We start from the raw sequence: 24,869 nt of genomic DNA on the forward strand, positions 1-24,869 counted from the left end.
AGCAACGTTTGTGTGTCAGTTGAAAAGAGGAGCAACATCCATAAAACAATGAAAACTAATGGCATAGATATATTGGTCACATTTTTGATGCATGATTTAGTATTGTAACAAAAATAATATCTATAATTAATGCATATTAGTAGTGATTATTCAAATTTGTGTGACAGTTTACTGGCAAACTGAATGTTAACGTACAATGTACAGTGATAAAAAATGTGATTTAAAGACCAGTTTACAGCGGGTATAATTTCCTTGCAAGGATTTTTTTTAATGTTGATTGATTAATTTTAGACAGCATTGGGCCACAAAATTGTATATTTAAAGGTCTTTCATCCAACAACATAATTCAGAACCTGGTTTACATGAAGCAAGTTGGATAAGCTCCCTAAAGAAGTTCCAGTAAAAATAAAGGAAAATAGTTCAATTTTACTATATTATCTCAGTAACGTTTCTCTCAGTATAATAGGCTATAAAAAAAGCTATCGTGAAAGGGTTTCAGGATTCTCTTCAGAGCAGTTTTTAGGTAGTTCTGTGACAAATGTTGCATTTTATGACAAAGTAAGCTAGTGATCGTGTTGAACTTTGCAGGGTGTATGAGCCCTTTATATTGGAGTCCATGTACACTTAGTAATTTTCCATAATGCCACAGGTATCACACATTGCAACTGTACACAATGCTTCATTTAGTATACATTCCTTTGTATCCTTCCATAGCACCAACACTGTGCAGATTTTGCATATTTCATAATAGCCCTCTATAGAAATACACTGCCAGGCTTTCTCAGAATTAATAATGTATTTACATTTATTCTTCTAAGATCATGGTTCTGTATCGTAGCTCTTGGAAGTCATTGGAATGCTGTACACTGAATGGCATTTACTCGGTAATGTGGCAGTACATCTCAAACGTAACAATTCCATAACTAACCCAGATGCTGTAGGGTTTTGTACGTCTTCATAAGTCTACAGGTAGCACATTTTTCTGTAAATTGTTTTTACATGTTAAACTGACTTTGCTGAGGTCAGACATTCATTCCACTGTCTTGTGTGCCTTGAAAAGAGAAGGCATTAGCACTGTGGCGGTGTTGTAGATACAAGAGTAACAAGCATTGGCAAAGCCAATAGGTTGTGCCTATACACAAGCTATAGGCTTTTGGCAATGTATTTTGCCATGTTGTACACCAGTGTGGCTGCTATTCAGCATGGCTAAAAGTTAGTGGTGTGGGGTTTGAGCGGAGTGGGGGAGTAGAGTGTTGTAGAGTTGATTTGTTGGAGTGTCGTAGAGTGGAGTGGGGCAGTTGAGTACAGGGGAGTAGAGTTCAGTGGCAGAGAGTGTAGTAGAGTGGTATGGGATGGAATAGGGTGGAGTGAGCTGGAGTGGATTACAGTAGTGGATTGGAGTAGAGTGGGATGGACTAATATAGAGTATTGGCACACATGTACAAGTTAAATTAAATACAGCACAGTACGAGTAAATGTGTTCAGAGTATTATTGTCTCCAAATATTGACCATTATATACAACAAACATTAACACAATCAAAAACATACATTGGTTAATCTAATAGTGAAGTAAGTGTTCAATAGTCCATATTCCTGAATCGAAGTCTAACAGCTTCACAGTTCCAAATGAAGTTCCAAAAATTCCATATATCCAAATAAGATCCAGTCCAACAGAAATTGAGAGTAGATTATATCGCAAACCCACCTCATGTAATAGTATACTGCATGCCACGAGTGCTCATCCACAGCATTAGATAGAGGCGATACCACTTGGAGAAATGATTAGAGCAAGGAGAAATTGCAGTAAAAATAGTGATTTTCATGAGGAAATGGACAATATGGGACAGAGATTTCTAGCCAGGGGTTATTCTGATACTATCATTAAGAAATCATTACGGAAAGTGAGAAACATCTCACGTAGACAGACATTAGGTTTGGATAGATGTAAGGGTGATACATTTGATATGAACAGGGCTCAGAAGGTTAGAATTATCTTGGATTACACGGAAAAGTCTAATATACTCATTAGAAGTATGAAAAAACACTGGTCCATATTAACGCAAGATGATACACTTAGGAAATACATTGGTAACAGACCAGAGGTGGTATTTAGAAGGGGTAATACCCTTAATAATTTACTCAGTCCTAGCTACCCATTGGAGAGAGAGAAATTAGATTGGCTTAGTAAGCGTAGCCTAGGTTTTTTTAAATGTGGCGCGTGTGCAGTTTGAAAATGGGCATGGCAGCCCAAGAAGGAATTCATTGATAGTAGTGGTAACCAAGTGTCCATAAAATCACATATAGACTGCAATACTAAGTTGTGGTGTATATGATTATTTGTAAATGTGATAAGATTTACGTAGGCAGCACAATACGCCCATTAAAGGTTAGAATCTCTGAACACTGTAGGGCAATTAATTGATGAACGTTATCCTATTGCATCTCATATGAGGACATGTAAGGCACAGGTTGGTCGTAAGATATTTAAATTTTTTGGTTTTGAACACTGTGATGTTAATCCCCGTGGTGGAAACAGGGAACTAGCTCTAAGGAGAAAGGAATCATTATGGATTTTGAGATTGGGGACTGTAGAGCGAGGTTTGAATACTGATTACGAAATGGAATACATTTTTTAGGAGAGTAATAATTATTAATTAGGGATTTAGTCAACATATTGACGGTGGGCAATTTTCTTTTTACTATCCATCTTTTTATTTTTAATTTTATTTGTACACTTGGTAGTGTGGCTAGTAACAATTAGGGGTATATGTACACTTAGGGATGTATAGTTATTATTATAAACACAGGCAGAATTGGAGAGTTATGTCAGAAATACAAGGCTAACAAGTATATCTCCGGATGAATACAATTGGAGATATTGGAGAAGTCGTCTAGATGGCAGCGCTAATGTTTACACCCATCAGAGATGGTGTTAGAAATTCGGTTTAAGGACAGAGTTTGGATTGTGTACTGGGGCTCCCAGCCTAAGATATGTTGTGGAGCCTCGATGAATAAAAGTAAAAATCTCGGACTAGTATAGTCCGTTTTCTATTTTTGTCACAGAGTACACGGACGTTGGCGAGTGTAGTCCGTCTTTACTTTTGATTACGAATCAGCTGTATAAAGCCTTACAAGCCGAGGAGTTTCGGCTTTGATATTCTGAAGCGTACTCGCGGAACGTGGTGCATCATATAAACCGATAGGTGAGTGTTGAGTGAGAATGTGAACCTTGGACAGTAATTGTCTGAATATATTTTCGAATTGGAGATTTCACCTCTATTTTTAGATAGGTTAATTGTTTATGTTTATCATAGGAGACAGTGTATATGGATAATCTATCCTAATAATAATATCTGAGATATGAAGTAGGTGAGTCATGAGATGGGAATAATTGAGATTCACCATAAAATAAATTAGTAGGGAGTGTGATAACCGAATATATAATTTCACTTTAGCAGAAGTCCCTATAAAGGTCTGGTAAACTTAAGGCAATTTCACCAATATTACCAATAGGAGTCCTCTAGGAAGGTAGGGTGTATCACATGAACTAGTTTCACACGCAGTTGTATAGGGGAATTTTTAATAGGGGGATTATCACCAATGTGGTGTTGTGTTTTGTTAATTTGATTGCCCACAAATTTGGAACTTATAACACACAATAGTTTGAGCTCACTTGGAACATGGTTTGGATGTCTTATACCAAATTCGAATGAAATGGTATAATTTGGTTTGGCTTCCACTGTATAAATAATTTGATATGGAATATTATGATGAGTATAAATGGGATTATATGCATATGAGGTACTAAATCATTGTCTATGAAAATACCATTATAGGAGGTCCTGATGAAATCCAGGGGCACTCCCGGGATGAAACACGTGTTGACAGGACGAACATAATACTAGTGGACAATTTCTGTTGGACTGGATCTTATTTGGATATATGGAATTTTTGGATCTTCATTTGGAACTGTGAAGCTGTTAGACTTCGATTCAGGAATATGGACTGTTGAACACTTACTTCACTATTAGATTAACCAATGTGTGTTTTTTGATTGTGTTAATGTTTGTTGTATATAATGGTCAATATTTGGAGACAATAATACTCTGAACACATTTACTCATACTGTGTTGTATTTAATTTAACTTGTACATGTGTGCCAATACTCTATATTAGGTTATCCGTAACGTTAGGTTACTGTTTAGGGGATATTGGAGGGTGTTACCCCTGTATTAGGCACCTTGTATTATTAGATGATTTTGAGTTAATATAATGAGGAATTAGAGCACCCTTCACTCGTTAATTACACCCCCTCTATGCAGATAGAGTGGGATGGATTGAGGTAGAGTGGAGTGGAATGGGTGGGATGATGTGGGTTTGATTGGCATAAGGTGGATTGGATTGGGGTGGATTCGACTGGAGTGGATTAGACAGGATTGGACTGGGTGGTTTGGATTGGATTGGATTGGAGTGGGGGTGGGATGGATTGGAGTAGAGTGAGGTGGATTGGAGTGGAATGGAAGGATTGGAGTGGGGTGGATTAGAGTGGGTGGGCTGGATGGATTGGAGTGTGATGGACTGAATTAGGTGGATTGTAGTGGGGTGGATTGGAGTGGGATGGATTGGATTGGGGGTTGGTGGGCTGCAGTTGGATGGGTTGAGGTGGGGTGGATTGGAGTCGGGAGTGTTGGCTTAGGGTGGGGTGGACTGCATTGGGGTGGGGTGTATGGATTGTAGCGGGTGGACTGAACTGGGATGGGATGAGGTGAGTGGGGTGGATTGTAATGGGGTATACGCCAGTGAATCGGGTGGGGTGGATTGGATTTGAGTAGGGTGGATTGGAGTGTATTTAAATGGGGTGAGGTGAATTGGATTGGGGTGAGTTGCACTGAGGTGGCTTGGATTGGCATGGGGTGAATTGGAGTGGGGTGGATTGTTTTGAGGGTGATGAGTTTGATTGATTGTGTGGATTAGGAAGGGGTGGATTGGATCAAGTGGGGTGGATTAGATTAGGGGGATTGAATTGAGATGGATTGGATAGTGGTGATTTGGAGTGAATTGTGGTGGATTGGACTGGAGTGGGATGGATTAGATTGGTGTGGGGGACTGATAAGAGAGGGGTGGACTGGATTGGAATGGGGTAGATTAAGATGGTTTAGGGTGGATTGGACTGGAATAGGGTGGATTAATGTGGACTGGGTTGGAGTGGGGTGTATAAAGTGTATTGGAGTGGAATGGATTGGGGTCGTGTGGGTGGGTTGGAGTAGATAGATTGTGGTGAATTTGGATTGGTGTGGGTTGGACTGGATTGTAGTAGGATGGAGTGTGGAGGATTGGGGTGGTGAGAGTTGGTATGGAGTGGGTGGATTGGGGTGGATTAGATTGGACTAGAGTGGGGTGGATTGGAGTGGGTGGGGTAGATTGAAATCTGGTGGGTGGATTGGATTGGGGTTTGATGGGTTGCTCTTGGATGGATTGGGGTGGATTGAGGTGGGGCAGATTGTTTTGGATTAAAGTGGTGCAGATTGGAGTGAGGCGGACTGAAGTGGGGACATTGTTTTGAATTGGAGTGGGGAAGGTTGTTTTGGATTGGAATCCAGCAGATTGCAGTGGGGCAGATTGTTTTGGTTTGGAATGCAGCAGATTTGAGTGGGGCATATTGTTTATGTTTGGAGTGGGGCAGAATTTTAAAGATTGCAGTGGGGCAGTTTGTTTTGGATTGAAGTGGGCAGATTGTTTTGGATTCGAGTAGGGCAGATTAGATTGGGGTGGGTTGAGAGGATTGGAGTTTGGTGATTGGATTGGGGTGAGTGGTTTGGAGTGGGGTGAATTGGGGTGGATAGTAGTGGGCGGATATTAGTGGGTGGATATTAGTGGGCGGATTGGAGAGGAGTGGATTGGGGAGTACTGCACGATTATGCGTTAAAGCATCATTTCAGAAATTACACATAAAAAAGAAACAATGTTGCTTTGCAGTACTTAAAACAAGATAATCGTCATCTTTTGAGAACAGCACCCACAAGCAAAAATAAAAGAAAACATGAGTGCAAAGCGAGAAAAGGCGACTTGGCAAAATAAAAGCAAGTTAGCTCTAAAAAGTAAGACTTTGCAATTTTGTTTCTTCTGCTGGCCAAGTTTGTGCCAGTCACAAGCTTTCTATTTGCAGGGCACTTGAAGTTAAAAAGAACAACATAGTACCTCAATCATGTTGAGAGCAGTGAATGTACTCTGCTTAAATTGAATCAATCAGTTCTTGGTCCCTGCTCCACACAGTGGAACTGAAATTATGCTTGGCCTGCAGTGACCAATTACAAGACTGTAAAGGAAAGTGCAAGCCATCAAATGCTAAGCGATAGACTGGCTCCATGCCCTTTACTGTATACAACATAGTCTCGCAAGCGAGACACATGCGATAAAGCATGCACTCGCAGGCTCGCCACTAAAAAGGCTGGAGGAAAAGAGATATTCTGTCTCTCTCTTTCTCTGTCTAACCCTCTTACCTCAGACCTTTGCATCCATTTGAAGACCCCTGCCACCATTTGATTATTCCGTTCTTCCCTCTGAGGACTTAAGATCAAACCACCCATTAAAGAGGGTCCTGCCTTAGATCCTGCACTTCTGGAAAACGTATGTTTCTGACCAGATAATGCAGAGCTAGAGAACAGACATCAGGGGAACAGCCACGAAGGGCAAAAACAATAAGGGAAGCTTCTCAGCTCTCCCCTTTCAAAGCAAATAATGATTGCACAGTATAGCTCAGACAAATAAAATACCATTGTGGTTGCGTCATCTGGCGAGTACCATTTTGGGTGCTATGAGCAATATTGTTGCTGGCTAGCGAAGTGTTGGGCACCACTGATCTATGATGATATGTGTGATTTCATGAGTGGTACGTTGGTGGAGTAGGACCTTATAGGCCACCATATCTGGCAATTTTCATTTGTTATTAGGTTTTGGATAGTAACAATAATGTTCTAGCTAATTTGTTTGCATTTTGTTATAGTCTGATATTATTTGTCAGGATCCACTCGGGCAGGGCATAGCTTGGTCATGAGCATGGTTAAGATTTTGTTAAGTGGAGCCAAGACGTTTTGTTTGTGGAGTACAGTTTTTCTTTGGCATTGATTAGACCAAGTGGGTGGTAAGCAGTACAGTGGTCTTGTCTTTACACTTTTTAAGAAAGCTAATTTAGGGCATTCTTTAAGGTATGCAAAGAAATCCCTGCAGTTTGTGTCTGTGACGAGAGTATTAGGAAGACTATAGCCATTTTGTTCTGCTTGTATTTATAAAACCCTGTTGGAATCCCACCTAGGTCTGGAATGTCATTTTTGCCACGGTTCTAAAGCTAAAGTAACCTCTTCAGAAGTTTCAAAGCACTGAGGTTTTCATCCTCTTCTGTAGTTAAGTGAGGAAATAATAATTGAGTTGTAAGAATGTTACATGGTCCTCTGTAACATAGATCCTGCCAGTCATGTATAATATAGATCACAGTTTGTAATACTCCTACTAGTTTGCATCGTCCGACTGTGGTACCTTTTTCTGCTCCAATTTTCTTTGTTATAAGCAGCTTCGCCCTGGCTTGCTTGGAGTGCTAATGTTTTGTTCACTAAATTCATTGCAGTGCAGTTGACAGTATAGAGTTGTTGAAAGCTTTCTCCCTTCATTAGTGTGCAAGATCATATTGGTAAGCACTTACTTGTATCGATAAGGATTTTTTGCAGCAGTATTTAAACGTGGGATGTAAGCCATTCACCAGGTTGGGGACACTTGTATGTTCAATATGTTATTTATTATTCCTCAATCATGGTGAACTTCTCCGACTAATGAGTCTTCTTTTCTATAAATTTATCTTAGAAGAGTTATCAAGTTACTGCGGTTTCAATGTGCACATTGCTCTGAAAAAGCATTCGGGATTACCAATAACAATTCAAAGCAGCGTATCTATTTCCTAACAATATAAATTATCTGTGCACCAGTTGTCAGACATAACCCTTAGTGGCTTATTTTTAAGCCAGACCTAAGGTGTCCATGGTGGAACACTCCCCTTACTTTTCACTCTAGTTTATTTTTGGTGCAGCACATCACTTTCATTCATATCGTTCACCCATAACTTGATATCTGAGACACTTGAGGCTTTCGAGCTCTTAGCAAGAACCAATGCCAAGTCAATAAATCTATTGCTGCATTTCATTTTTTGAGTCTTGGCATTTACCCCAGTAAACACATTTCAGATTACAAATCCGTAATTGTATCCACATTCAAAATACTTCTTGGGTGCATTACGTTCAGTCCTTTCAGGTGAGGTAAGTTTTAGGAAAATAATTAAATTGCAACAAATCTTGCATTACACAACACGGTTGGGATACACCATTATGTATTCCAGATTTAATCATGTACTCTATAGTAACCCCACCATTTGCTTTGCCTAAAAATAAAGTACAGCCACAGTCGGTGTGTCCCCATGGTTAAGATCATGTCTTGTGATTTAGATTATGGATGTTTTATTAGGATAACATGGCAAAGACTAACAATACAGGGTAACGTTCCAGTCTGAGCTACAGACTACTCCTAATTCTGGAAGTAAAATCTGTGGGATTTGTCAGGATTTGGGCATCATAGTAGGGCTTCTGGGATCTCTCTCCTGCAGTGTCACAACACATCTCCCACCCAGACAATCATTCATTGAAATCCTAGGTTGATATAGAATGGTTCTTTCCCCCACATACAGCAGTGCCCCCTACCTCTCGGGCTACGTTTGTCTGTTCCACAATGAGGCGCTGATAAACAGGCGCTTTAAATATGTGAAACTCGAGTCTTTGAAGCGTAACATCAGTCAGAGGCCCCACTCCACCTGCGCCAATATTTTCAGAAGTCAGTGTGCCAGTTAGTTGGAGAGCTTCACTTATTTAATGCAGAATATGCCCATTTCTGCTTCTTAGGGTTAGTGGGTGCCTGTGTATCATACTAGCCCATTTCTATCTCCACGCCATGACTAGTGCTTGTCCAACAAATTAATGTATTGCGGTATCCTTCAAAAACGAGATTGGACCACACTAGTAGTTGGAAGAAGATGGTGTTTCATTTATGTGGAGGACTAAAATGTCCTTCTGAAGGCAACGCACACCGAACTCCAACTGATGAAACCGCCACCTTTGGAACCCTACGTGCGCCGCAGCCAGAACCAAGCACGAGTTCCACATCCCGCATATAGTGATGTGGAAGAACGAAAGGACTGGAGGTAAAACGAAGATGAAGTGAACAACAAAATATACCATACCGTTCTTTAGTTGCTACACTTATGGAACAGTTTTTCACCATTAAAGGGTGCGCCTCAGTAGGAATTGCTACGTTCATTCTTTAAATACCTCGTTCTTTTATGTTCATATTTCGCTGCCTGTCTGTACAAGGCACACATTAGTCAGCTTTGCTAAATCTCCCACACAGCGCGTTTTCCGAAGAACACCTCCATTCTCTCTGAAGCAGGCGCGGCCCTGCAGGCTTCGCCCTTTGTCTCTGCCTGAACGAGGTGTTGTAATCGGCGTTCAGAATTCGAACCTTCTAGCAGCCCAAAGAGTCAATCTCTGTGTGGCCAAAGGCAACCGAAGCTCTACTGTTGGCGCATGCTTAATCACAGCTGTTGCACAATCCTCAACAGAAACCACATATATCATTGCAAGCCAACTCTTCAAAACTTTTTTTTCAAACTAATGCCACAAGAGTACAGTGCAAACTCTACAGGAGATAGTTCAACCATTGCTGGACAGGACGTTAGCTGGCAGAGCTGTTACTTTTGAAAGGTGTAGTCTGTTGTCAGCTACCATACTCTGTGCATGCAGCCTACCCTCCTGGTTGCCTTTCCTCTACTTATGCCATATGGTTTCCCATTTGCAGCTGTCTCTCATTCGGCCCAACCTCTGTTAGCATGCAAAGCTTTGTGGACTGCACCATTCTATGTGACTGAACCACCGCTCTTAATCCTGCACTGTCGGCAGCACTAGAAGTAGAAATGTTCCTTGAATCTTAAGTCATGGAAGTAAATTGATGAGCGTGTCACTTCATTTGGGTCTTCAGTCTCAGAATATGAAAGATAATGGTAAATGTCTCCATACTGTCAGTCCATAGAATTAGTACGGTAGGACAATTTGATCAAAATAATAGACTGATGAGCAGACAAGACACAGGACTAATCACTGTTGTGGCAGTCACCTACATGTCTTCAGACGAGAAATATAGGAAAGCCCACAGGAACCTTTGGAACTACGACTGGCATCAAAAGTTGCCTTAGTCCAACTCATCAAAAAAAAGTTCAACAATATAAATAAAGTCCTACATATTAGTGAAAAGCAACAACATAAAATTGAGGTTGGGACAGACCTGTTGGTCTTGTCCTCTTTCTCTGTAGTTATGTCTTCACTTTTAATCCATTGAGAAACCCCTATATAATATTGGCCTGATAGTTTCATAATCTCCCACCAACTTTCTTTCCCCTGACTTTGTAAAGGAAGCACATATGTTTTATTATTGGCACCTCTGCTTCATCGAGTAAGTGATTCTCTTGATCTCGATTGAATCCACTGATTTTTGTGGTGTGGCAGTCTTACTCCATTGCACTGTTCTCCACTTTACTGCACCAAAAACTGAGCTGGCTATCTTAACGAGTCTCTTCCTTGAATCTCTGGAGAAATTCCTTAATAAGGGCTCTGGAGTAGGTGTGTGGTGTGCAGGTAATCATTGGGAATGTGTCTTTTGTACTAAAATGGAGTAAAAGGAAACCGTACCCTGACCATCGAAATACTGATGATTCCACTTCTAGTCTTTAATCCTGTCCTGTGTCACCTATATGTCAGGTCCTACAAAAATATACAAAACATTCCCTACCTGTCATCGTTCCCTCCAATGTAATGTGGGATTTCAGAATCAAATTAAATATTCAAAAAGTTGACCCCAAGTCTAGTACTCCTTTTAGTCAATTATTAAAGCATAATTCAGATTTTCCTAGCTTTAGTGAAGGAAAGTCTAGATTTTATTAAAGACACGGAGGCGAGTATTATGCTTTCCTTTCTTGCTTTAATCGAATAGCAGCCAAGATAAAATATTACAAAACTACATATCCCATGAACATGAGGAAAAAAGGTCATTGATGATGTCACAAACAAACAACCAATAATGAACGCCCAATCCCAATAACTATCTTAACTACGAGCAACAAGTCCTCTTTTCTTGCAGGAGCAGGTTAATACGAACGGAATAACGGAATTATCACCAAAACAATGGAAAAGGCCATTAATAAAGTGAAAAAGTCTTTGGCAAAGTCCAGAGAAGAGAGAGGAGACGGTTCCATGCGGGTCTCACAACATCCGGATAGTGGTAAGTAGTGAACATGGGAAGTGCGAGAAGAAAGATGGCTCCGAAGAAGGGCCTCACACCCGGAATCGGCATCTTCAGGATGAGACGAGTGGTTCAGGAGGAGCCGGCACTGAAAAAGAAAGGGTGGGTTAATAAAGCGGTGGGATAATACTCGCCTCCGTGTCTTTAATAAAATCTAGACTTTCCTTCACTAAAGCTAGGAAAATCTGAATTTTATTACAAGAACGGAGGCTCCTATTATGCTTGTTTAAAGCATATTAACAACTGAATCAGCCATAGAAGAAATAGGTTTGCAATAAAAGGTCCTAAAGGTGGTAACATTAGACCAATCCGCTGATCTAAGAATGTCCTCCAAGCGAGCTCCAGCCCAAAAAGCCTTAGAAGCCATGGCACCTCTAGTAGAATGAGCTCCAAAAGCGGTAGTGTCAATACCCGCAAGGGTCATAACCCATTTAACCCAACGAGCCAGGGTAGGGGAAGAAACGGGTTTATGAGGTTTAGAAAAAGAAATCAATAACTGGTGAGAGGAGGACGATCTTAAATCTGCAGTTCTGGCAATATAAACTTTTAAACATTTACCAACACATAACTTAGGATGCAAAGGAAAATATGGATAATGAATTAAAGAAATGTTAGTTTTAGTTCTCCTATGAACTCTAAAAGATACATTAGAAGGAGAAAACTGGACTGAAGATATATCCAAAGCTCTTACATCAGAAACACGCTTCAAAGAAACTAAGCATAACAACATAGTTAACTTCGCAGAAAGACACTTTAAAGAAAGTAAATCATTATCGAGCCAAGAATTTAACAAATTTAAAACCAAGTTCACATCCCATAACTGCGAGTATCTAGGTGTAGGGGGATTAGAAAATCTTACTCCCTTCAAAAGACGACACACAAGAGGATGTTCCCCAACCGGTTTACCATCGATTCGAACATGTTCAGCAGAAATGGCGGATCTATAAGTATTCACTGTTCTATAAGCCTTTCCTTGGGAGGCAAGAGACGCCAAAAAATTAACAATTAGAGTTACATCGGCTGAAAAGGGATCTGAGTTCCTATCCAAACACCAGCCACACCAGACCAACCAGGCAGACTTGTAGGCCTTGGATGTTCCTGGGGCCCAAGAGTGGCGGATATATTGAGCAGCTTCTTCCGAAATTCCTGGGGTTCTCCAGGCTGACCCGAAATCTTCCATGCTACCAGAGTTAAGGAGTGGTCGAGAATCATGTCGTGAGGACGACCTTCTGGATCTAGCAAGAGCTCCGGGAAGGAAGGAATCAGGACAGGAAAGTCTATTGACAATTCTAGAACCGAGGGGAACCAAGGTTGGGTTTGCCAAAAGGGGGTCACCAATACCAGGGAGGCTCGTTGACGACGAACCTGGGCTATAACTCTGGCAATCATCACAAAGGGAGGAAAGGCATAATTGAACTGGGGAGACCAGTCTTGGAGAAAAGCGTCCGTATCAAGAGCTTGGGGATCCGGTCTCCAGCTGTAAAATCTTGGGAGGTGAGAATTCAATCGTGAAGCGAACAAATCTATTGACATGAGACCGAATGTTGAAGAAAGCTTGTTGAATACTAAAGGATGAAGACGCCAATCGCTGGAATCTTTTAGGTAGCGTGAGCTCCAATCTGCTATGGTATTCATTTTCCCTGGAAGGTATTGTGCCGTGACCGACAATTTTCGGAGAAGGCAAAATTCCCAAAAGCTTTTTGCTAGATCGGCAAGGGGTTTGGATTTTGTTCCCCCCAGATGATTGATATCTTTCACGGCAGAAATGTTGTCCATCTTTAGGAGAATAGAACAGTTTACCTTGTCCTTCGCGAAGGTCTTTAGAGCAAAGGAGCCTGCAAGCATCTCTAAACAATTGATGTGCAAGGCAGACTCCCTCCCTGACCATACGCCCCCAGTCGAGATGTTGCCACACCTTGCGCCCCAACCTGTCCGACTTGCATCGGATTCTAATACTAGATCTGGGGCCGAAGAGAAAATAGCTCTTCCGTTCCAGGCTTCCAAATGATCGAGCCACCATTGTATCTCTGCACGAGAATCCTGATCTAATCGAACGACGTCCGAGTACTGAAGGCCCTTGCGGAGGTGACGAATCTTTAGTCTTTGGAGAGCCCTGTAATGTAACGGACCCGGGAATATGGCCTAAATGGATGAAGCCAATAGGCCCACAATTCTTGCTAAGGATCGCAGAGAGAGATGAGAGAGACTGAGGACCTGTCGTAATTCGTGCTTTATACGACTTACCTTCTGATGGGGAAGGGACAGAGATGTGGTTTTGGAATCTATGAGGAAACCCAGGAACTCCACTTGAGTTGAGGGAACCAGAGAAGATTTTTCCATGTTTACTAGAAAGCCAAGGGATTGTAGAAGATGAAGGGAAATGTGCAAGTGTTGCAACAGGGTATCCTTGTTCTGAGCCATAATGAGAAAGTCGTCTAGATAGACGATCAACCTTATTCCCTGAGCTCTTAAAGAAGCTACCACTGGTTTCATCACTTTCGTGAAGCACCAAGGAGCCGAAGCTAGACCGAAAGGGAGGGCTTTGAACTGAAAAATCGAGTCTTCCCATTGAAACTGAAGGAACTTTCTGTAAAAGGGATGGATAGGAATTGCAAAATAATCATCCTGAAGATCCAGTCGAACAAACCAATCGCCCTCCAACAGAATGTCCCTGAGATGCAGGATCGTCTCCATTTTGAAATGATTGTAGACAACATAGTTGTTGAATAGTTTTAAATTTATCACTGGGCGAAATTTCTTGTTTTTCTTTTGTACCAAAAATATGGTGCTGAGAAATCCCAAGGGATGGAAGCAAGTCTTTTCTATTACTTTTTTTTAAATTAAAGATAACATTTCTAGATTCATCAAACAAGACTGTTCTTGAGAGAACCTTAGAGGAAGAGGTGGAGAGATTTGGTTGGGAAATTGATAGAGATCTATGCAGTACCCTTGAATGGTTTGAAGAACCCAAGGGTCCGCGGTAATTCGGTACCAATTTGACAGAAAATGGGCTAATCGACCACCTACAGGAAGAGGGCCAAAACATAAATCTCTTACCCGAGACCTGTCCTCCCCTTTGACGGAAGCTTCTGTTCCTGAAGCCCCTTCCTCTTTGGGGGTAGAACTGAGGTCTGAAGTCCGTGGAGTAGATGGAAGAGCCTCGGAAACTGCCACCGCGGGTGGCGAAACGGCCGGTAAAGCGGCTCCTTCCTTCACCGGCCCTGGCAAAAACTCTGGAATTGAAGATCTTCTTCATTGAAAATTGAGCCTTATCCAATGTTGCAAAGGTAGAAACATATCTACCGAGCTCTTTGATAAATGAGTTTCCAAAAAGAAGGCCGTCCGCCTGCTGTCCTTCTTCCCTGGCTGCGAAACTGCCCAATTTAGGCTCTATCTTGAGCAAAAGACTCTTGCGTCTCTCTTGAGAAATTGCGGTGTTTGCTTTTCCCAGCAAACAAATTGCCCACTGGGCCCAATTGGACAGAGCTTCAGAGTCAATTTGAGAGCCTTCCAACCTGGCATCCTCAGCTAAATCAAGAATCCTAGTTAAAGGACAAACCAAATCCAATAATCGATCCTGGCAAACGGACCACGCACGGTCAACCCCTTTCTTAGGATCCTTACCAAACTTGGAGAAAAATAACACCATGTTAGGATCAATTACCGGTGTGGAAGTAATTTTACAAGGAAGGGAGGGACGGGGACATTCAGATCGTAGTTTATTTCTCGTGGCTTTATCTAACGATTGTCTCAAATGACACAACACATATTCTGCCACGTGATCCGACGGGAACCATTCCGTAGAATTTGGATGGTGAATCAGCGTTGGATCAAACATTGGTTCCCCCATAGCATCCAGTACTGTGAAATCATTAACCTGTGAAGGATTTGCATCAGAGAGAGAAAATTTTAGCCTCTTCTCTAAAGGCCCTTTCCAGGGGTCGTCAGAACCCTGTAAATCATCATCGTCCCCATCATCATATTCCATTTCATCATCAGTATCCCTCAACTGAACAATATTCAGAGAGGGACCCTTTTCCACCGTTTTGGATTCCTTACGGGGGAAGGACCAGCCATCTGGGGAGATTCATCAGCGCTCGATTGAATTTGAACTTTGGAAAATATGCGCTTTTTACCTTTACCCGGTTCCAAATTATTAGAACCCTGAGAGGACATTTTCTTAAAAGACAACTCTAGCTTTTTTGACATTTGTAGCATAGACGAAGAAACAGCCTGTTGTACAGTATCCTGAATAAAAGAATTCAAATCAGCTCGTAAATTATCCATATCTATGTCATTAGACTGATCAGTTACTTGTTTTGACATATTAAAGTAAATGACAATACGAAAGAATAAAAAATACTAATAATAAGTAGGATGCCAGGCAGGAAAAAAAAAACCAAATTGAAAGGGAAACTGTTTAAAAATTAAACAGTAAAGTAAGGGTTAAAAATGTGGCCAAAGCGGAAAGAAATAGACAAAATAGAGGAAAATACTGAAAAGGGGGGGCGTGTCGCGCCTCCCGCGATGAATCCGAGCCTCTCAGAAACAGCTGAGAGGAAACGGAGCCTTCCGATGCAGGGAAAGGTTTCCCTGACGACGCGTCAGTGCTGGGCCGAGCTCTTCAGAGGAACGCGTCTGAGGAAAGACGCGCTCCTCAGGAGAGCCGAACGTTCTAAAAGAACGCTCGGCTCTGTCTGTAAAGCGCGAGGCAAGCGCTTATGGAAAAATGGCCAAAGAAACGGAATAAGTAAAATAAATTAGCGAAGATAAAATATTTACACGAGCATAATTCCAAAACAATAACATAAAGAAACTAATGTTAATACACAAGAAATACACAAGAGAAGAAAAACGAGATGAAGAAAGAACTTATCTTGACTGCGAGCAGCAAGAAAAGAGGACTTGTTGCTCGTAGTTAAGATAGTTATTGGGATTGGGCGTTCATTATTGGTTGTTTGTTTGTGACATCATCAATGACCTTTTTTCCTCATGTTCATGGGATATGTAGTTTTGTAATATATTATCTTGGCTGCTATTCGATTAAAGCAAGAAAGGAAAGCATAATAGGAGCCTCCGTTCTGGTAATAAAATTTGCCGTTTCAGCACACATTGATCGTTTGGAGTACCTTGCCCAAATAGTGCTCCAGTTATTGACCAAAATCTCTTTGCTGATTTCCCTCCCTTGTTTCGTACGTGGTATACTCCGAAGAAGGTATTCTAGATAAAGAGCCTGTACAATATGTCATGTAATGTGCTCATCAGTCTCTTTTTCCAAAAGACTCATGAAATGTTACAATGCGTGCTGCGTCCTGTCTATTGCCAGTTGCCACTAACGAGTACTGGGGGATGTTGAATGACTGAAGCGAAGGGTTTTTGATGCGTCACTGATGCTGACAGAAGTCATCAAATTAGAGGCTGACGCCTGCTGTGGCAAGGATTGTGTCGGATTTAGTAGAATGTAGAATTCCCTGAGTAATGCATTTGGCTTAAAAAAAAAAAAAGTTATTGTATGGAGGACATTGGTAACAACTACTAGAAAGTGTGCTGAAGAATAGGCTAGAACGTGTTGGGGAACTGACCTCGTGTATGTTTCACCCTCTTCACTGCGTGTAGCTTTGTATACTGAATAACCTGCTTTTCTTTCTTTCAGATTCATGTCTTGAAGGTACTTGTGAATTTGTCTGCGAACCCATCAGTCACAACAGATCTTCTGAATACCCAAGTAAAGTATACTCATGATATCTAAGTTGTTTAAAGGCAGTGATCCCTCTAATATTTTTTCTGTCTGTGCAGCAATGTTTGTGTGCAGCCTTGTCTTGGTTGTGTGTTTAAAGTTTGAGGAGTAGGACAACCCACCATACAAATTCGTTAAGAATAATCAGTTAAGTGGTCCAGTTTAAAGAATAATTTGCCATCGCAAAGCCTGCAATTTTGCTTTGTGATGGCTAAAGTTTTGTATATTGAACCCTAAAGTGCCATAAAGTCTTGATTTTAGAAACAGTTCTTAAATGAGTTAACCAGTCCTACAAGATGCGCCAAAGTATAAAGAAGCATTACTGCTTTGTGGCAATAGATATATGTTCGGTCAGGTATATTCTGTCACTCAGTTGTGGGGAGCCACATAATGCTCACACACACACAGTAGAACATGTTTCTGATAAAATGGAATTCGGCCCTATATGTAAAATAAAGCCACAACACAGATATTGATCATTAGTACTCGTGTCCCATGAGAAATATCCATCATACATGGGATACATAATGAATATTAATTTTAGTTGTTATGGAATATGCTCTTCAGAAGCCATGTGCAATAGGAGTTGTGTTCATTAGCATTACCAGGCCCCTGAACAAGTTAATTGGTATTCCGTTGATACTGCCATGCGATGAAAGCTACCGTGTGCTAAGCGCAATGGTCCATCAATTATTAGTAAATCGATCAGAATTTCTGTAATATTAATATACACGTTAACGGTTCTGTTCCCCCAAAAAGAGTGCAAAGACACCAGTCACTGAAGAACATTTAAACATATAAAACGAAGCTACTGCTTGCCCATCAGTTACCCTGCACGGAATGCCTACATTACAGTTATTGCACCACAGCGTGCTTGCCCTTCATGTACTGTCATTAGAGGTCTGCCACTAAACCCCTACCCATGACTGTGCCAGAGCACACCTGTGCATTAGGCTCTATGGTACTAAACACCTAATAGTTACCTTGGCTTAAAATACAATACCTTTAGTTACTCTACACCCAGACCGGTCTATCAGTGTCTCACAGAATGACTGTTCACCAGACAGTCTGCATGTAATGCATGACCGGTACTATTCCATGGGTTATCTTCAGAGGCTCCACCACGAGTTGTTCACACTTCCGGCATTGTGGCTGGAGAATGCAAGGTCTACTGTACTGTGCCTTACAGACTTCACTCGCTTTATGACTGCCACAGAATCCCAGCGCCCTGTCTCTCTTCTATCTCTTTTTTATTCTCATGGTCTTCCTCCATTTCGGAGTCCTTTTCACTGTTCGTTCGGTCTTTCGCTCCTTCTCTTCCTCTCGTCTTGCTCACTCTAGTTCATTCACAGACATTGTTTAGCGCTGTCACATTCACTCTCTAGCTAGTCTCTTTAAGGCTGCCCTGTATTATCTCACTTGGTTGCTCGCACGTAATTGGGAGATGACAATCATGAATGTTTCAGCCGATGTACGACTGTAAGAACGTTTAGGACTGTTGCAACCTGTGCTAGCCACACAAATTACGTGTTTACTTAATGGCTTTTCTAAATAAGTTGCCCAAGTGCCAAGGGAGGCACAATTACACAGCAGTGGTGCGGCATGATATAATTGTAAAGCACACGTGGCCAGTCAAATGGACTATAATTGCAGTAAACGTGGAGCCTGTGGTTGCACTTTTGTAATTACATGGAAGTTTTAAGGGATACCTTGAAGTGTTCAGGGAGCTGCAGTGCAAATTAGGAAGGCCTGTGCTGAGGGATTGCTGCAGAGCAGGCTGTGAGGGCACAGGGCTGAAGAAGGAAGCCAGAGTGTGTCCAACATTAACAAACTGTGAAGAGAGGGAAAAAACTCACTTTCTACCTGCAGTGAAGGGTGTTTGTGCCCTTTTTAGGTTTCACCTGCACAGCCCGCACTGTTCCTGTGAAGTCTTTTGTATTTAAAAAAAAAAATCTTAAAAGGGTTAGAACATGCCCAGTACTTACCTGAACTTACCATTCGTCCAATCTGTTTTCACTCGCATTTACTTGCTCCTCATTGGCCAGCACGTCGGCATCTGCATTCACTTCCTGCTCTTCCAGCTCTGTTTTGCCGTTGCATGGAACTTTGACCAGATACTCCTTCCAGCCACTCACTATGGCTGCATAAAATGTCCCTCCACTGACTACTCACTCGCCAGGTACTATTTTTTTTGTTGTTGTTACAATTCCGAACAGCCACTACACCACCCAGCCAGTACGGCTACCCCATGAGCGCTCCAATACCTTTGGGTCGAGTTTGTGCTATATAAAACTGTAACAGTGGGAGTTTTAACTAGTAACCGCAAACAGCCAGGCGTGCAGCACAATATACATATTGTAGACTTTTACTCCTGTGGGTAAGTATAGCAAACGGTTTCTCTATTTGCCTTAAACATTAAAAAGAACCTAGCAAAGAATGTCTGAAATGTTAATAAAAGGAACATATGTGCTTTAAATATCTCTGCTCTACCAGGTATGTTAAAAGGTGATCTCCATAATAGTCTTCATATAGAAATTTACAGTTGCTTTTTTCTCCTTTTTTTTTTATTTATTTTTTTACATCTACCGGTAGTCAAGACTTTACAATTGTATTAAAATTATTTATGTATATACACCTTTAGTGGCTTTGAGTCAGACCTCTTCATCCGTTGGTCTGTTATTGTGTCATTCACATGTTTTCTGCTTACCACACCTTTAAAAATGGATGGGCAGCAGTATTTGTGGTTTACGAGGCTACAAGACTGATGAAGAGCACTATAAAAAAATAAAGATATTAATAACGTATATTCTGTTTCTCCTACCCGGTATATAGAACAAACAACAGAATGCCCTAAGTGCTTGCGACAATAGGCGAAACCTATTGGCTTTTCCAATGCTTGTTCTGTGAGCCCCCCCCCCCTTTTTCAGGCTTTCTTTACATATAACAAACTCTGTTCGAAGGAGGGATACTCTGAAGCACACATGAATTTCCTGCGAAAACATAGGTAGCTAATACACTTATGCGCCACATAATTTAAAGGTAGAAGTAAATTATTTACGAACCTTATTTGTTTCCAGAGGTTTCTGTTTTGGGATAGACCTGCTGATAGGTGTTGAGTTGGATGAAGGAGGTCCAAAGTGATGTGTTATATCCGTCTCCGACATATCTTGGTAGGAGGCTGGGCTGAGCTGTGTGCTGATTACAGAAACAACCTGCTTGATTTGTTTAGTGTAGGTCAAGATTGGGGTGGGGGAATGGAAACCTCTGCCATATGGTCCAGTGACTACTGTAGTGTTGGCTGTCCGAGTCATGGGACAGGATAGACAGGTGAGAAGCGATGTAGCAAGTTTGGATTGCATTGGTAGCTTAATTTGGTGGTGCCTCACCCGAAATATGATATGGTGAAATATGGGACAAGTATCTGCATCTGCAGACAGATTAATGCTCTGCGTTGTGCCAAACAATACTCCTTTAGCAGGAGAAGGATTGAGATGGCTTTTACAAGAGCCACACCCCACCATCTCTGAACTTGGTAGTTAAGTGTGCTCTTCAACATTTTCGTCTTCAATCAGTAGAGATCAGACTTGGTGGGACCTATTTTTACCAGTATAAGTATGGTATTAGAATGCTGATAAATGAAGGTGACAGAAATACCGGTGTGCTTTTGTGCACCTATAGATTATTCCATTTTCTATACGATATCAGTATTCGGTACAGAACCATTTGGACCATTTCTTCTTCAGCTGGAAATTTTAAACCACTGTAATCTAGTTGGTTGAAAATATTTTTATGATAGATTGTGGGAAAACGTTGCAGAACATAAATTATGCTTGTAGAACAAATGTACACCTTTAATATTGTTGGAAAACACAGGAGGTGAAGCAAGAGGTATGCCCATGTAGTGCTGGAAAGGAAAGTACAAAATAAATGGCTTTGAGCAATAGTAAACAGTACCAGGTGTCTGGCCGATAAGAAACAGCAGACTGCGGCAAGCAGCTTGCAGGGAGGTCATAGAGATAGTGTTTGGGTGGATGCCTACGTCCTGGCCCCTCATCAGAGACCATAGGAGGGGAGGTGGTCTAGGCGGTAGCCGGATGGTGTGAGGAAACTGCAAAACAGCACAGATTGACAAGGGGTAATTTTAGTTGTCTCCCAGACTATACCTGGATGTAGTAGTAGGGCAGCATGCAGGAGAGCTGTAGATAGGGATGTGATACCCATCAAAAACATATTCCAAATAAAGAGAATTAGTCAATAAAGGTATTACAAGGTAATTATTAACACAAAATGTACTACGTTTTGTTTTTAAATAAGAAACAAATCAGATAGAAATATTATTTATCACACAGAATTATTATATATATGTGCTAGTTACTAAAGTAGATCCAGTTTAAATAGTGTATTGGATTTCATGTTCAACAAATAAAGGCCAAATAATAGAACATTTTTGACATGGCCACTTACAAAATAATGGAGCATCTTCCTTTAGTTGGGGTGTGGCAAACAGAGAATGTTAGAGATGACGTTTACCCTTTGCTTCTGGTTTAGGATGCATGAACACAACTGCTTTTTGTCCTTACGGTGGAGGTCAACTTCAATTACTTCAATCTACCAATTTGAACTGATTTTTATCTGAATACTAGATGATATTGGATAGTGCAGCATTGACCCCGAATGAGGTTTCTCAGGAATTGGTAATTGTCAGTTGATGTGTTTGCAAGCAACATCTGGAAGGACTTACAGGATTTAAGAACAAATGAGATTCTGTTCAGCTATAAATCAGCCATAAAGAGTCTACTAAAGTTACAATCCAGGGGATGAGTATTTTAATCTAATAAGGTGTTAGGCAGACCATGGTCAAGGAGGTGACCTCGTTAGAGGGTCAAAGGACCTTGAAGTATGCTGAACACTGAGTGTTAGGATACCATCCATGCACAGGTGAGTATGGAGGTTTGGCCTCCTCTTGCACACATATGTCCTCCCATAATAATCTGCAGTATGTAAGGCAAGCACTTTGTTTCTTTAGGGAACTACTACAGCGGTTAGGCAGGCCTAACATAGAACATATTTTGGATTCTTTGCACACAATACAATCACAGTGCTCTGATTGTCTAGGCAAGAAATTGTATAACGCCTACTACATAATCACGATGGAAAACCTTTTTGCCTGTTCAAATCAAATAAATCATTTAACTGCAATGTTAAAAAAAAAAAAATTGTAGTTGCGGTTCAGCAAGTCTTCCCCCCCATCTATCAAAGTCAGACATTTCCCGGAATGTTAGAGTTAAACGTTTTTCAGTTTCCCTTAAGCAAATTACCCAACATTAGTGACTGTATGGAAGGCCATTGAGCTTGATCTTGCCTCCGGTACTTGTCTCAAGAGGAGAGTGTGCAGGCTTTTGGTATTTATGTGAAAAATTTAAATCTAGCTCTGACATGTAAAGCCAAGTCTAGATAGAGGAGGCAGAATCCAGAAAGCATGGCGATAAATACGTGTTGGTAATATGGCAATGTTTGTCCTCTTGCTGCTGAGGTGCATCATTCCACAAAGCATCACACTAGCCTTGTCGAATTGTTAGCTTTTAAATGTTGTTTATTATTCTTTTTTCTGATTTACGTTCTAGGCTCCTTCCTCGTTGGCATCCTTCTTCCACACATGCACAAATGACGACATACTCCTACGGGCGCTGACTTTTGTGGCCAATCTGAAAGAAAATAAGACAAGGGAGGACGGCATAGCTGCTCACAGTCAGTACCACGAAGACTCGCTCTCCTCTATGTTGTTTGGAGATTCAGGGCAAACCTTTTTGGTATCCTTGCTACATCATAGTGACACGGAAGTGAAAAAGCAGATAGCAAGAATCATAACTTAACAGCAAAGATTTAATTAAAAAAAAAAATCCGCCTGCCTTCCTTCTGAAGAGGAAGCACAGCACGTTGGTGTCCCTGCAGTCCGGTTTGAAGTCAGTTCACTGTTTCGGTGTGGCACAGTTGCTCCGTCATGGTTTGTTGCTGTATTAAAACCTAAGCAAGACTTCCCTCATTGGAACCTGTCCCGCTATACAAATCAGCATGACATACCGCCTGATCAGTGCGTTAGAAAATCTCGGGAATGTTATCAACTGCAGCACAAACACCGTCTGAAAGATCACTCAGGTTTAAGGTAGAATAACTCGATTTCTTTTGTTTCGAGACTTGAGCGAGACTCAGCTAACATACTGACCAACACCTCTTTGCATTCCAGATTGATTGTTCTTAAAGTATCGGAACAGTCACTATATCTTTAGTTAATCCCCCAATGAAGCACAGTCTTCTATTAAAAGTTGAAATTCTGAATACTTCTGGTTGCGCCCTCCATGTATCAGGTGTTGTCTGTGTGTAAGCCTGGAATTCCGAAGGTATAAGTGGACACCACGAAGCATCATACAGAAGACACTTGAAGAGAACTGTATTAAACTGTTTGTGTGATATAACAGCCCCGCCAAAAATAATGGAAGTTTGTGGCAAATTATTTTTGGGAAAAAATAAAGAGGACAAGCATAAAATTGAGAGAAACTGATTAATTTTTTTAATATACCATTTTTATTGCATAATGCATGGTAACATCATGAATTCAGCTAGTGCCTCGTATTTAAAGCCCATTTTTTTAGAATCACGTCTTATTTTTAGCAGGTTGTTTGAATTGTTGAATGTCATTGACTAAGTCAATAATTTGATACGGGTTCAATAGTCTCAAGCTCTAGAAAAAATTAACACCGCTTTTACATCGGTTAATGGTAAAAGTTAATTGTTGATCACAGGCTGGTTAGGTGTATGAAACACTTAGTAATCCTCTACAGATCCCCAGTTTAACGATATGACCACCCTTAATAACCACAACAGTTGTTGGCTGACTGACTGGTAGTGAGCTTTGTGCTGCTCTTTTACAACAGGGACTTCTACAAAACAGTGCTAGCATCTTTGGCTTGGACTTTCTCCTCACCCTTAGTGGGACCTGCACACGCCTAATAAGCGAGGATCACATGCTGGAAGACACTCGATATACTTCAGAGGAAGGCGTATCTGTGTCAAGGCACATAGGAAGGGAAAAAAACAAGTCCAACTGGGTATCCAGGTACAATTACATTATTGCAGGCTGTTTAAAGAGACAAGAACAGTAGCCCTGTATGAGTTGGACCGCATAGCAATTGCCATAAAATGCCTATTAATGACCCATAAAACTGGCTTTAGGACATTCCTTCCAAAATAAGCATCTGTGGTGCCAGAGTAGTACACAGATAACACACACCAGGCTCTTTCGTGCATGTGGCCCGTTTAGGACGGAATACACCAAAATATTTGCAAATAAATCTTGCACTGTTTTCTTAGTGGTCAGAATACAGGAGATTATTGTGCTGTGCTCGAAGCAGAAATAAATAGTCACATCATGCACATAGACTGTCAATTTGCATGTGAACTGCAAGACAACATAATCAATTCCTCCTACACTTAGCATGCTGCCACCCCTAAGCCACACACTCTGTATAATTGAAGAACGTAGAATGATTTGGTCAGAGTGCGTTGTACTTCGTCTGTGGCACCACCTTACCCATAAGAGACTGCTTTGTATAGAGTGGTATCATATTATAGTAAAAGCCATTAACCACCACAACTTATAGTTAGGCTAAATTCTAAATTCGGGAATGCTGGCAGTCAAAGATGGCTGTTCCTTCCCAAGACCTGAGGCAGATATGTTTTTATTTA

At 41.1% G+C, this 24,869-nt stretch overlaps 1 protein-coding gene across 1 annotated transcript in view; it reads left to right on the forward strand.

The window, feature by feature from the left end:
• Positions 1-23,681, forward strand: part of ARMC10 (armadillo repeat containing 10) — a 167,318-nt gene extending 143,637 nt beyond the window's left edge. Inside the window, exons 5-6 of the mRNA XM_069229687.1 lie at positions 17,043-17,114; positions 22,751-23,681. Of these exons, the coding sequence (XP_069085788.1) occupies positions 17,043-17,114; positions 22,751-22,999 (321 nt within the window). The 3' untranslated portion in view covers positions 23,000-23,681. The remainder of the gene's footprint in view (positions 1-17,042; positions 17,115-22,750) is intronic.
• Positions 23,682-24,869: the final 1,188 nt, after the last annotated feature.

The sequence above is a fragment of the Pleurodeles waltl genome, chromosome 4_1 (genome assembly GCF_031143425.1).
Source record: "Pleurodeles waltl isolate 20211129_DDA chromosome 4_1, aPleWal1.hap1.20221129, whole genome shotgun sequence".
Classification (NCBI taxonomy): domain Eukaryota; kingdom Metazoa; phylum Chordata; class Amphibia; order Caudata; family Salamandridae; genus Pleurodeles; species Pleurodeles waltl.